At 51.8% G+C, this 12,025-nt stretch overlaps 5 protein-coding genes across 5 annotated transcripts; 2 read left to right on the forward strand and 3 right to left on the reverse strand.

Annotated features, from left to right (window-relative positions):
• Window positions 1–273: 273 nt before the first annotated feature.
• F5J12DRAFT_124438 (cytoplasmic protein) lies at window positions 274–4,092 on the reverse strand. The gene is made up of 10 exons (XM_051738048.1): window positions 3,605–4,092; window positions 3,254–3,550; window positions 2,886–3,206; window positions 2,621–2,830; window positions 2,334–2,558; window positions 1,818–2,276; window positions 1,564–1,764; window positions 1,089–1,509; window positions 835–1,028; window positions 274–755 (listed from the first exon to the last, which is right to left on the reverse strand). Exons 1-10 carry the CDS (start codon window positions 3,911–3,913, stop codon window positions 375–377), a joined length of 3,018 nt encoding a protein of 1,005 aa, XP_051599386.1. The 5' UTR covers window positions 3,914–4,092; the 3' UTR covers window positions 274–374.
• Window positions 4,093–5,561: 1,469 nt separating this feature from the next.
• On the reverse strand, window positions 5,562–7,085 carry F5J12DRAFT_905840 (pyridoxal phosphate-dependent transferase; the record flags this gene model as incomplete). Its single annotated transcript, XM_051748716.1, has 6 exons — window positions 5,562–5,819; window positions 5,871–6,324; window positions 6,378–6,441; window positions 6,493–6,557; window positions 6,614–6,839; window positions 6,968–7,085. The coding sequence occupies 6 exons, from the start codon at window positions 7,083–7,085 to the stop codon at window positions 5,562–5,564; spliced, it is 1,185 nt and encodes a 394-aa protein (XP_051599387.1).
• Window positions 7,086–7,389: 304 nt separating this feature from the next.
• On the forward strand, window positions 7,390–8,178 carry F5J12DRAFT_124696 (DUF1909-domain-containing protein). Its single transcript, XM_051738051.1, has 4 exons — window positions 7,390–7,600; window positions 7,656–7,781; window positions 7,842–7,864; window positions 7,958–8,178. The coding sequence occupies exons 1-4, from the start codon at window positions 7,592–7,594 to the stop codon at window positions 8,028–8,030; spliced, it is 231 nt and encodes a 76-aa protein (XP_051599388.1). The 5' UTR covers window positions 7,390–7,591; the 3' UTR covers window positions 8,031–8,178.
• A 4-nt stretch (window positions 8,179–8,182) lies between these two features.
• F5J12DRAFT_834668 (Tim10/DDP family zinc finger-domain-containing protein) lies at window positions 8,183–8,779 on the reverse strand. Its single transcript, XM_051745862.1, has 2 exons — window positions 8,546–8,779; window positions 8,183–8,494 (listed from the first exon to the last, which is right to left on the reverse strand). Exon 2 carries the CDS (start codon window positions 8,446–8,448, stop codon window positions 8,218–8,220), a length of 231 nt encoding a protein of 76 aa, XP_051599389.1. The 5' UTR covers window positions 8,449–8,494; window positions 8,546–8,779; the 3' UTR covers window positions 8,183–8,217.
• F5J12DRAFT_124698 (WD40 repeat-like protein) lies at window positions 8,743–11,812 on the forward strand. Its single transcript, XM_051738052.1, has 6 exons — window positions 8,743–9,074; window positions 9,134–9,301; window positions 9,363–9,784; window positions 9,841–10,621; window positions 10,681–11,130; window positions 11,185–11,812. The coding sequence occupies exons 1-6, from the start codon at window positions 8,814–8,816 to the stop codon at window positions 11,791–11,793; spliced, it is 2,691 nt and encodes an 896-aa protein (XP_051599390.1). The 5' UTR covers window positions 8,743–8,813; the 3' UTR covers window positions 11,794–11,812.
• The last annotated feature ends 213 nt before the right edge of the window (window positions 11,813–12,025 follow it).

A 12,025-nucleotide genomic window follows, 5' to 3' on the forward strand; every position in this document is an offset into this window, starting at 1 on the left:
CTAGTAGTGACCGATCGTTACTGGAAAAACTGGGGAGGGGGTGACAAGTGCAGGTAGCATTTGTGTGGGTGACAAGGGTGAGAGGGAGGAATGGCTGGAGTTGACGGTTGACGCAACAAGTGACATGAAACTGTACTGATGATGGTTGCAAGCGAGAGTGTGTGGTGGAGCATAGATCGTTCGTAGTACAAACCCCTGGATAAATAGGAATCCTATGTTTGGATGATAACGGATGCGAGGACAAGATGATGAGACAAGAAAACGAGCTACGGGTGACCCTCCGTAGAGGGTATGTACACATGCAGGCTGTCGTCCCTCTAAAAATTTTCACTGCGGCTCCTTTTTTTTTCGTTGCTTCAAGAAAAGACCTTGGTTCAGAGGCCAAGGTTGGACATAACTCGCGAAACCTCGTCCGTCACGTCCTCAGAATCTCTCACTCGTGCATTCCGTTGCGCAGATGAGCCGATGACGGATCGCGGCCCATACACACTAGGGAAGGACGGAGCGGTAGCCGACGTTGGGCTAGAATTGCCGCCTGTTCCGCCCGTCGACGTAGTCGGCGACTCAGGCGGCGGAAGACGTGCGGAGGCATCAGTCAATCGCGATAGTGAGTATGTGAGATCAAGGGACTGCGCGCGGTTCTGGAGGGATCGCGGCTTCGAGATTTGTTCCTTGATCTTGGACTCCAGCAGCGAATCGGAACCGCGCTTCAGGGCGTCTTCCGTGTTGCGGGTACGTGTGGCAATGCCCGTTCCCTACAGATGCGCGTTTGCGTAAATGTCGGGGAATCACAGCAAGAAAACATCACGTCAGGGTTGAATGAATGCTACTCACGATCGGGGGTAGTGGTGTCCAATAATCGAGCCCAGCAGATCCCGGAGGGCCATACGCAGACTGCGAGTCCTCGCGTTCATCCAAATCGTAGATGTAGGGTGGTGTGTTAAACAACGCCTTCACGTCGGGTGAGGAATTTGCAAGCCTAAGCCTCCGATCGCCGAGGATCTCGGATCGTGACAACTCGACAGACTCTGTTCCTATGTCGTCAGAGATCAAATATGTGGGACGACAACTAATAGCCCCCGACTCACCGTGCCGCCTAGCTGTCAACACTTTGCTGTCAAAGTGGGGGAATGCTTCGGCGAAAGAGTCGCCTCTCTTATGTGTATGCGCCGTTGCAGACGGGTACACATGCACATTGTGATTCAACAAAAACTGCTCGAGCAACTCCCGCGCTGCGAGCAGGAAATCGGTATTGGATCGTTGGCAACGGAACTTGAAGCTGCAATCCCCTGGTGCTCCCTGGGCCTGTGAAGATGACTGGCCGTGATCGGCAGAGCTACTTGACCCATTCGTGTGCACGGGAGCTGTGGATTTAATGGTGGGCATGATGGAAACCTGGAAGTCCCGTTTGATGCGTTCGATGAATGCGCTGAACTCCGCTGATGCGCAGACCCTGGGGAGATCAGGGCTCGGGGGAACGGCCATATCTGCCTCGAACGGCACGTGTTCCTACATAAAGATCGTTAAGAGAGTACACCAGCCGTCCGAAAACTTGCAACTCACCAGTAGCATCGCAGCAGCAATTTGAACCTGGTTTTCCGGTCCAAAGATGACTACCAGGTCGGACGCTGTCTCCTTGTCCGGGAACCGCACTCTCGAATTTGTCTTGGTCTCGATATCGTGAATGAAAATGCCTTTCTCTCCCAAAAGCGTGCGATGATACCGCCTTGGGATGGAAAGGGTTTCGTTGACGTAGTCCTTATCCTACAGGGCACTCTCGGCAAATGACATCGTACGCGCACAACCAGTATACGCACCTTTGGGTTCACGATTTCCATCACTGACTGCTTTAGGTTATCCAAATTGACCGCATTCTTGGATGGTGTCCGTGCGACCACATTGTCCTCATTGTCGTTGTATCCGCCCAAAGCCGCGAACTCCTCTGCATTCGAGAACTTGACATACACGCCGTATTTCTTCATGATCCGTTGAATATTCCGCCCGCCAATACCGATTATACGCTTGTGATATGCTTCGGGGACGTGGAAGGAAATCTCTGCGGGTAGTTCTTCCTGAAGCAATGTCAGACCTTGGATCACAGACGCGTCCGAGCCGGAAAGGTCTATCAAGAAGTTGTGTTCGTTGAAGGTCTCGAATTTGATCTTGACCCCCGTGCTTTGCATGATTTTGTTTATTTTCCCATTTTTCTTACCCGAGATGAACTCGCGATGTTCGTTGGCGAGCTCAACCTGGAAGCGAATCTCGTGGTGGAACGGCTAGAAGAACCTGTCAGGATGCCACGGTACGGTATCAACGAGGGCCTCTAAACTTACCTTGACGATATCCAAATCAAGGATGGTGCTAACGGCAGCTCTTACCTCGTATTCCAGTCCATGAATCTCGAAGCAGTTACTCTTAAACACAATTTCCGCGCCAGTGGTGAGGGAGATTTGCTTAAGCAAAGTCGCGACCTGTGCTGGGTTTAACGACGACGGCGGAAGGAGGACGTTGAATTGCATGGGGAGGAGCCAAAATGATCCAACGTAATGTTGGCATGCCTGATAATCACAATGGAAAGCATCAAGGAAACGGACATAAGAAACCTTGTTGGACTACGTACGAGTTGCATGATGCTACGGATCGTCCGCTGCACGTTGACAAGATGGTCACCATACACTGCTATGAGACTTGTGCTACTCCCGATGGGTGGAAATTGAATAAACGTCGCGTTGTCTGACATGATGGACTTGAGGTCGTCGGCGCGGTCGAGCACCATCCAGTCAAGTTTACGAGGTAGAATGACGGTCTCGCGGGATTGAATCGCTTTGCTCTGAAGAGTGTACAGTTAGCGTATGTATGCGCATGAGAGGAGACGTCGTGCGCACCTTTTGGACGGAGAGTTGGAATAACATGTCCTTGGCTCTCTGCACCCCGAAGAACTCGCCTGTTATCCAGATCACGTTCGGACTGTAAGCTTGTGCCTGAGCTGGACCAGCCTGCACGCCTGTGACATGTTGTTGACCGGGAGTCTGCGGAAGTGTGGCGGCCGTGATGATTTCGGGACCGACGAGACCTTGTAGCGGTGATGGAAAGTAGATATTCGTTGCGGTGTCTTCCTGTACCTTCTGGAGAACATTGCGCTTGCGCCCTGCGGTGATTGCATGTAGTTTATGGTCGATTTCGCAGGGTTCGGCATGGAGTCCACTCTAGGAGGATAGTGAGCACTGGTGAGGGGGTGAGATAGACGACTGACCAGTTCGTCGAGCATGACGAGCAAGCGAACGCGGGCCAGCTCGATCGCGTCGCTTGATCCGGTAATGACGAGTTCGCATACGCGTTCTGTCTCAAGACCACTCCAACCTGCGGTACTGGATACGCCATCTGGAGGGGTACGGGAGGAGATGGAAAGGGGTGAGTTTACGACGGCGATGTGTGCGTAGGTGAGGGAGGCGATTTCGTCCAGCCGACGACGGACATCTTGCTTGAGGACAGGTTTTGCGGAAGGAGGGTCGAGGATATCTGTACGGGGGACCTTGATGGTGGTGCGATGCTGAGGAAGGGGGGTGAGCAGCAGGGGACGATGCAGAGCAAGGGGTACACGGACCTGCACGGGACTATCTTTGAGCAGCATTCCTCGAGCCTGCATTACCTGTGGATACGCCCCAGATATGTGGAAGTTCCAGCTTCTGCCGCCATCTGCGAGGAGCCAGGAGACCTGGACGTTGAAGAGGGAGGAAGCGAGCTTTGTGAGCTTTTCTACGGTGTCGTTGTCGGCCTGGTTGGCGACTGGGTGTGTTAGGGAATGTTGGAGGGGGAAGTGTTCAGAGTTGTTTCTCGGATGCGGGTCGAACGGGACGTGTTGTTGTTGTCTGGACCTGCGTGGGTGGGTGAACGAGACCGAGTAGACGTCCATCGTGGACGGGTATGCCAACGCAAGGCTAGTAGTGCTAATCGTGTGGGTATGCAGTCGATCGCTCGCCGTGCTCGTCGTGCTCGCCGCTGCCCGCCTTCGTCGTCGTTGCTGTCGATGCCAGTCGTTGGCTGTCAGTCTGTCAGTCTGTCCACTGGCACGCTGACTTTTAAAAAATGCATGACAAACTGGTCGACGCCTGTGATTCTATAAGTAGTAGTTCTATTACTATCAAATTCTAATTAGCATTAGGCGGGTGCCGTGTGCGGGCCATCCCCCGACCCGCCCGCGCCTTCTCCTCCTTCAACTACCCAACCTTCCACCGCATCACCCGCCGTCTAGATGTGAATCATCGTTCGCGACCCATTCAAGTGCATCGGCTTCGGCAGCTGTCCAACACGGCCTCAGTGCACACTCCAGGTTGTCGTCCAACCCACACTTGCCATGCACGTCTCTGTCACGCTCGAGATACCCACCCCAATCTCTTCCAGCTTGCCAGAGCATGCACCAGGGGGAGGTGATGCGTCAGTGCAGACGCCGCAAGGTACGTCGTCTGTCGCATGCCTCCCCCAAACACCTTGCGGAACCACCTTGAACCCTTTGGTCCCCACCAGACAGGAGCGCCTGCGATGCCCAAGTCAGTCACGATCACTTATCCATCTCGTCGCGACGCACCAAGGCCCCTTGAGAAACACAAACTGACAGACTCGAATGGCTCGCATAACCCCTTCATCAAGGGACCCGTCACTACCGCAACATGCCAAAGGCGCACACCATCAAGGTGTATAATGATTCCCTTTTCTCGTGCGTGCTTCGGTGCGGAATCACGGTCCCGTTTAGCGTATTCTCCAGGGAGATAACGCGCGTAGGTGCTCTGTAAAATTTGTCATTATGACGCAGCAACCAAAATGACATGTCGCATCCTTACATATGGGCATCAGCTCCACTGAAAATTCGGGGCCCAATGTCCTCCCATGCAGGGTGATATGAAACACGGATACACGATAGCGCTTTCTGTTCATACCGCAACACTTGCCGTTTTCTGGGAACACGGGTGTGACGTTCGCCCCAGAATGAAAAGCTTCCATACCGCGGGTCGTTAATATCAGTAGCCGAGACTCTTGCTATCTTGGCCTACCGGTACACATGTGCCCGCGCCATCACACAAAACAGGATAGGGGGGCTGCTGCAAGTGGGTTCGAAGTGCCACTTGATTGCACATCGTCCCAGTTGGCATGAAAAGTCCGGCTTCCTTCCCGGTCAGCCGAGCAACATGTGATTCGACCGCGGCCGTTGATGGCTCGGACAATTCAAGTGGAGATGAGTCCTATCTGTGACCGTGTCTGCTACATCATGTCGCCGCTTTAACTTCAACTCGCCACCTAAGCGCGCCACTCACAAACGAAGGTCCTTGAAATCTCCACCCTCCTAGCATCATTATCTCCGTCTTGAGTTTTGGAATGGACATCACACCTTGACGTCTTCAGCCAATTTGGCGAGTCTGGTCTCCGTCATAGGCAGCATGACAAGTTCTTTGGTACGTCATCGGTTCATCCATTATATCTGATAAGGCTGAGTCAGGAATCAGTTCCCGCGAGCGTAGAGTATTCTCTGGTAATGACATCACTACATATTCTAAAATTACCCTCCACTACGCTGTCGGATAACCCCTTTCCGCGTCTGTGCCGCTCGGGCCGACTGGTAGGTCGGGCGACTGTGTGAAACCATCTTTCAGCTTGTTTTCCTTCAAGGTTCGCAAGACAGCCAAAAGATCATCTATGGCCTCGGTGGTCGTTTGAATATGCACCACCAGCCGCGGTCCCATGGCTATTATTGGCTGCGGGAGTGCTGCAGCCCTGTCTTGAATCTCCTGATATCCGATCCCAATAGGCGACGGATCATAATACAACTTTTGCGCAAATAAGTTCTCATTTTCTAGGAGGTCGGTTCCTCTGCTCACCATGCAAGTCTCTGCAGGAGACAGGATACGAACACCGAGGTCCCGTAACCCTTGTTCCAAGCGCTTAGCCAGCGCGTGCACCCTCGGCAGCTGAGGGAAGTTATGGGTGAGTGCATAAGCTATCGCTGCAGCGATGATGCCAGTCTGTCTCATGCCACCGCCCCATGCCTTGCGAAACCACTTGGCTTTCTGAATAAACGCTTTCGACCCGGCGAGGCAGGTACCCATGGGAGCACCAAGTCCTTTGCTAAAACATAAACTAACCGAGTCGAGCGGCGCACACAGTACCGACATCGGGATATATGTCGTCGCGGCGACATGCCACAAGCGCGCACCGTCAAGATGCACCAAAATACCGTTCTCGTGGGCGAATTTGCAGATATCGACGATGTCGCTCTGGGGAAAAATCAACCCATCCAGGGTGTTCTCGAGGCATATCAGACGCGTCGGGGCACTTATGGCCGCCTAAATAGGATGATTTGCAGGTGAACAAACCTGTAAGCTTACCTGTGTATGTCCTCCCCTAGCACTACATGAGGTCTGATGTCCTTGAGGGTGAGGTGGTGGTGTCCTGAAGCCTCCCATTACGGTCATACCAGGAACTGACGAAGGCGTAACGTACCGTTTGACGGCATCAAAGGGACGGTGTGAGCGCCCGTATGTAGTGCAGCTCCACCGGATTCAGATCTACGAATAGAACGTCAACTACACGGCACGACGAGTGCACAGAAACAATAACTGACTTATTAATATGAGACCGTCCATCACAGATAACGGAGAATGGTGGCTGGTGCAGATGAGTTCGGACCGCAAGCTGGTTTGACATTGTTCCACTCGCGACGAGGAGGGCCGCCTCTTTTCCGGTCAACTGGGCGATGTGGGCCTCCAGGGCCTCTGTTGATGAGTCATGCCAGACAGCGTCGCCAACGGATGCCTTCGTGGCATACTCATACATTTCCTTGGTAGGAACTTGACAGCGTTATGAGCTTCATTACTGGTATCAAGGATACTAGCCAATGATTACATGCCTGTAACCGTATCCGCTATCGTGCAACAACTCAGGATCAGCAAAGACTGACAGACAGAGATTAACTTACTCGCAAAACACCTCGACACTGCTTCTAACTGCTTGGCATTATCCAAGTCGTGCGTGGGGGATACGGCGTCAACCTTGATTTGGTTGATTATGGACTCGAACGATGGATCTGCCGACATTTTACGAGGTAAAAGGGGGAGAAAGAGAACGTTAACCGCAGTTACCCAGTTCGCACGGCTGTGCACATCACCGTTGGGAGAAAATCCTCATGAGGTTAAAGCGTCAAGAAGTTTGGAGGAGACGACAAAGTTCTGACAATCGTTGTAATACTGTACCCTGTCGCTCACACCTGATACGAGTCTTTCCAGATGGGTCAGTCGACCCGTTGCTCATTCTATGAACATATGAGATAGCAGTGCACTAGCAAGTGCACACGATAGTATCATAGGCACGATTTGATTATGACACACTAATCTTGTCCGTATTGTTCCATTTACGCGATCGACACTTCACTTTCCTGGCAGCTGTCTTGGGTTATAGGCTGATACCCTTCTGGTGCCTATGACATTAGGGTGCACTTGCAACTAGTATTTGCATTACATAATACTGTCCTCGTGAAGGTCTTCTCCGTCGCCCACAACCTCTTCTACATCGTGTCATCGTCATCGTAGCCAGTGGATACCCAATGGGAAACGCAAGTGCATGTCATTTTGAGTTCAACACGCTCGAGTCTCATTGCCAGAACTCAGGGCGCCAAGGCTGCTCAGAAACGAGAGCGCAATGCTAGCAAACAAGCTGACAAAGGGCCCACCAGCCGGCTCAAGGTCAACGAGGCTGCCAAGAACATCGTCTGTCAGATATGCAGACAGACCTTTGTGCGTCCTTAATACGCAGTTTGCATTCTAATGGCCTGACATCGTTATCGTTTTATATAGTTACTGACCACGCGTGCACCTGCGTAAGTCCTTTCGGCTCAAAACCTCACATTTACTCTATGCAACTAAGACAAAAAAAGTTGCTAACCGCGGTGTTTATGTGTGTATACATTTAGGTTGGAGGAACATGCGACGAATAAGCACTCCAAATCACTAGCTGAGTGCTTCCCCGGCTACACTGGCAAGTAACCCTGATAACGCGCGGCCCACGTGTGTTGTATGGATAATTTCAATGACGTATCTTGCTCTACGAGCGCACGCAGCTGCACGACTCCTGAAATGCTATCATGCCGAGGTAATTGGTTGGATGAGGGGTGACGAGACTACCATACAGAACTTACCATGGTAGGATGTGAGCATGTCAATGCCTTAGGTATCATAGTGAGAAACTGGTAGAACCCGTGGCCTGCGCATTAGCCCCTGCGCTCTGCATTTTTTCGCCGACCTTTTTGTTGACTTCGAAAAACTTGGCGACACATCTATCAATGCAAACGCTCTCCCCCTTGTTAAGGTCACCTTCAGCGTATCGTGGACTGATGCACTTGCTGTGGCAGGAACTAGAGAAAAGGGTGATTGAGTTGACAACACATTGCTGTACATACAACATGGCTCACGAGACGATCCGGTTGAACACGTCAGACACCATATCGATTCTGGAAAGGGCACGGTTTAATTAACGAAGTGAACTGAATCGAATGACGCACTCGTTGATGGCCATTTCAATGCGTTCTTGATTGACGGCCCCAGAAGGGGTTGGTGCGCCACGCCCGAACAACGACATCTTCGAGGTCGACGGTGGGGAGGTATGGGGAGGTGTACGTCTGAAGTTGGAGCCCTCAAAGACCCGGTGCAAAATAACTTGTCCGTCTTCCGGAGCCACGTGACCATCGACGACACGTCCCAGAAAGGCAGGCGGGCAAGAAAAAAGTCCAAGTCGAAAGTGATGTCCATCGTGGACGACAAGGCATCGATATGAACGATAATCCAACGCCCATTGCACTGCATCGGTGCAGATTTGTGGACTATTCGCCGTCGCCGATCACTGCGTTGGCTTTCCCCCCCTTACCACTCCCGTCTCTGAGAACCAAGAAAGCAGGAAAGGAACGTGAGCGCGATCGCGTGCAGGAATACGGAACACTCGTGGTGGGACATGCGAACGGGAACATCGATCTTCTCGAGTGGACAGGCGAAGATGACGAATTGCAGGCACGACAAGCCTGGCAGCTGCGCAAGGTGGGCTCGCTGCAGTGGCCTTGACTCTGTGTCACTTACACTCTTCCCGGTAATAACAGACACTGCCTGGACCGAACCCTTCAAAAGTGGATACTTTGGCACTCACCATCCGATTCCCAGACACCTTTCCGTCTAACAAAACTCCCTCCCTATCTGACCTTCGCTTGTTCTCCTGCGGCGGTGGAAGCGAACTCCTGGAGTGGGATACGGCCAGGGGCTGCGTGAGGGTATGTCGTCCATTTGTTGGCGTTGCTTTATGTGAACTATCTCACTTACTAAACAATGCAGCGAACTGTACCCTCACAAGGCGGCTCGATATGGAGCATGGCAGCCAATCCCGCGTCCACGATGCTTGCGTTGGGATGCGAAGACGGAACTATTCGTCTTCTTTCGCTCGCTGCAGATACGCTCGAGCATTTCCGTCGCTTTGATCGTGTCAAAGGCCGTCTCTTGTGCATTGCATGGGGTCCTCCGCTACCACGACTATCGAAACCAGCAGCCGCAGAGAAATCGGATCCCAGGGATGATGATGATGATGCTGAAAGCGATGACGATGACGAAGAAGAATGGAGTGACTCTTGGCTAATAACTGGAGGGTCAAACAGTTGTTTGCAAAAATGGGATGTTAGAACTGGGAGACCTATCGATCGCATGATTACAGACAAAATGAAAGGGGAGAGGACCTTAGTATGGACTGTGGGCGTACTAGCGTGAGTCTCTCCCCTGTTCATTTGCGGTCGCTTTTCGTTGAAGGGAACTTTGGCAGAGACGGCACAATTGTATCCGGGGACTCTCTCGGGACGGTGAAGTTCTGGGACTCGATGACTTGTACTCAAAGCCACAGTTTTTCAGCCCATGCAGCAGACGTTCTATGCCTGACCATTGGACCTGAAGGCACTACGGTCTTCACCTCTGGCGTAGACCAAAAAATCGTCCAGTTCAGCTATGTGTCTGGCACACCAGAAGCGCCATCCCCAGCGAAGTGGATACAATCGGCCTCTCGGCGGGTCCATTCGCACGATGTGCGTTCGCTTGCTATGTGGCCCCCACACACGCCTTTGGCGGCATCCTATAGACGGAAACCTTCCCCTGGATCACCATACATTGCACCAGTCCTTGTTTCTGGTGGTTTGGACATGTCTATTACCCTGATCCCTGCTCTCCCTGCTCATCTAACGACATCTAATGTTGCTGCCCGTGTTATCAATCCCATAGCAAGCGGTGTTGCGACCACCTTTGAGGATTCTTACTATCGCCGTATTCCATATCACACTACGATGTGTGTCGCGAGGAAAGCGCGTCTCGTCTTGTGTATGTATGAGACAGGGTTGAGAATCTGGCGTATCCTTGACATTCCCAATGCCTCTACGGTAATTGATGGAATGGACAACACCACAGATCCGGAAACCAGAGTTGGTTGGGAGAACGTACTGGAAATGGAATTAAATGTTCATACCAACCTGATATCCAGTGCGTTGTCGGACGATGGCCAATGGTTGGTTGCCTCAGATTTATACGAAACGAAGTTATTCAAGTTGACAACAACTGTGAGTGCATTTGCGAGTATGCCAACGATATTCCTGAGATTCAAGATCCAAAAATTTAGCCGACTGGAGCCGTGAAGCCGAAACGCGTTCGGTCGTTCACGCCTCTACTTCAACAACAGCTTTCCGTAGCGGGTTCAAAAGAACTACCATCGACGGGAGGGAGCAAGTTCGTGTTCACGCCTGACTCGACCAAGATGATTATGGCCTCCGCATCTACGTCTATCATTGTCGCGATCGACCTTGGGCCTGCCGAACCCACTGTCCTTAGGCAGTTTGAACATCACCGAAAGATCAGCTCTCTGAGTGGTGGACGGGTAATCCGAGGGTCCAGCAGGGGCAAGACAACGCATGCAAGTCATCAAGACGAGGAGCATGACGGCACGGACGGGATGAGCAACTCAGGAACAACGCCATCCATACTTCAAATGGCAGTCAGTCCAGATGGACAGTGGCTTGCGTCTTCGGATGAATGGTGTCGGACATTCATATACAACCTTGATTCTATCCAGGTAACGTCCCTTTCATCAACCTTCAGATTCCTTCAATAACACGTGTAAATGCAGTATCACATCACCATTCCTTCTTTACCGCACCCTCCAAATGCCATGGCGTTCGTTCCCAATAAACCACAAATTCTCTTTTCCATCTTACCTAGCAACACGATACACGTATACGACGTTGAGACCGGGGAGGTCCCTTCATGGGCTCACGACCTCAATTCTCGTATCCCACAGCAAATCTTCAGTACACCCGACCCCGTCCTCGGAGTGCTCTTTGAGCCTGTGGAGTCTCCGCAGCCTCTAGCCAATGGTGATGTCATTATGGCGGATAGCTGTCAGGAGTCCCCCCGTAGTACCTCAGCCCTACCACCGACCACTATCCTGTGGGGCTCCTCCTGGTTGTGTAAACTAAGGCTCGATTGGCTAGGCCAGTACAGCAAGCAACGAAAGCGACGAAAATCTGAGGTAGAAAAACAACACCTTCCTCCCGTATCGGACATCCAAAACAGCGCCAGTGAAGCACGCAATCTGCGTATCATTACACACTACCGAGCCATTCTCGCCATGGACTTCCTAAAGTCCCGTGAGTTTGTGCTCGTCGAACAACCATTAGTCAACGTACTGTCGAAACTGCCACCAGCTTTCTTCAAGCCCAAGTACGGTCGCACATAGTGCAGCCCTTTGGCATCGTACCTGCACAGCTGCATAACTTATCTAGTAATGCGAGGTACAATTATCTTTACATTGTATGCATCCAACGCAAAGGGACAATGCCAGAGGGGCTCATCAATCGTAAGACCTATTGACTTGATTACAACAAAAAACCCATGGGAAGGTAGGGAAATACTACTATACATGCTAGGGAAAACAGTCTAAGGTAAATTGTCAAGAGAGGAACGGGTAA

The sequence above is a fragment of the Pisolithus orientalis genome (assembly GCF_024613125.1).
Source record: "Pisolithus orientalis strain OTSU chromosome Unknown F5J12scaffold_16, whole genome shotgun sequence".
Lineage (NCBI taxonomy): Eukaryota > Fungi > Basidiomycota > Agaricomycetes > Boletales > Pisolithaceae > Pisolithus > Pisolithus orientalis.

Bases quoted from the DNA above. Each gene is read 5' to 3' on its own strand.
- F5J12DRAFT_124698 (XM_051738052.1), top strand. From the start codon at position 8,814: ATGAACGATAATCCAACGCCCATTGCACTGCATCGGTGCAGATTTGTG. The intron at 9,075-9,133 runs GTGGGCTCGCTG...CGGTAATAACAG, and splicing joins AAGCCTGGCAGCTGCGCAAG to ACACTGCCTGGACCGAACCC. The intron at 9,785-9,840 runs GTGAGTCTCTCC...GAACTTTGGCAG, and splicing joins TGGACTGTGGGCGTACTAGC to AGACGGCACAATTGTATCCG.
- F5J12DRAFT_124438 (XM_051738048.1), bottom strand. From the start codon at position 3,913: ATGGACGTCTACTCGGTCTCGTTCACCCACCCACGCAGGTCCAGACAA. The intron at 3,207-3,253 runs GTCAGTCGTCTA...CTATCCTCCTAG, and splicing joins TCGTCATGCTCGACGAACTG to AGTGGACTCCATGCCGAACC. The intron at 2,831-2,885 runs GTGCGCACGACG...TACACTCTTCAG, and splicing joins TCCAACTCTCCGTCCAAAAG to AGCAAAGCGATTCAATCCCG.
- F5J12DRAFT_834668 (XM_051745862.1), bottom strand. From the start codon at position 8,448: ATGTTGTATGTACAGCAATGTGTTGTCAACTCAATCACCCTTTTCTCT.
- F5J12DRAFT_124696 (XM_051738051.1), top strand. The intron at 7,782-7,841 runs GTGCGTCCTTAA...CGTTTTATATAG, and splicing joins AGATATGCAGACAGACCTTT to TTACTGACCACGCGTGCACC. The intron at 7,865-7,957 runs GTAAGTCCTTTC...GTATACATTTAG, and splicing joins CTGACCACGCGTGCACCTGC to GTTGGAGGAACATGCGACGA.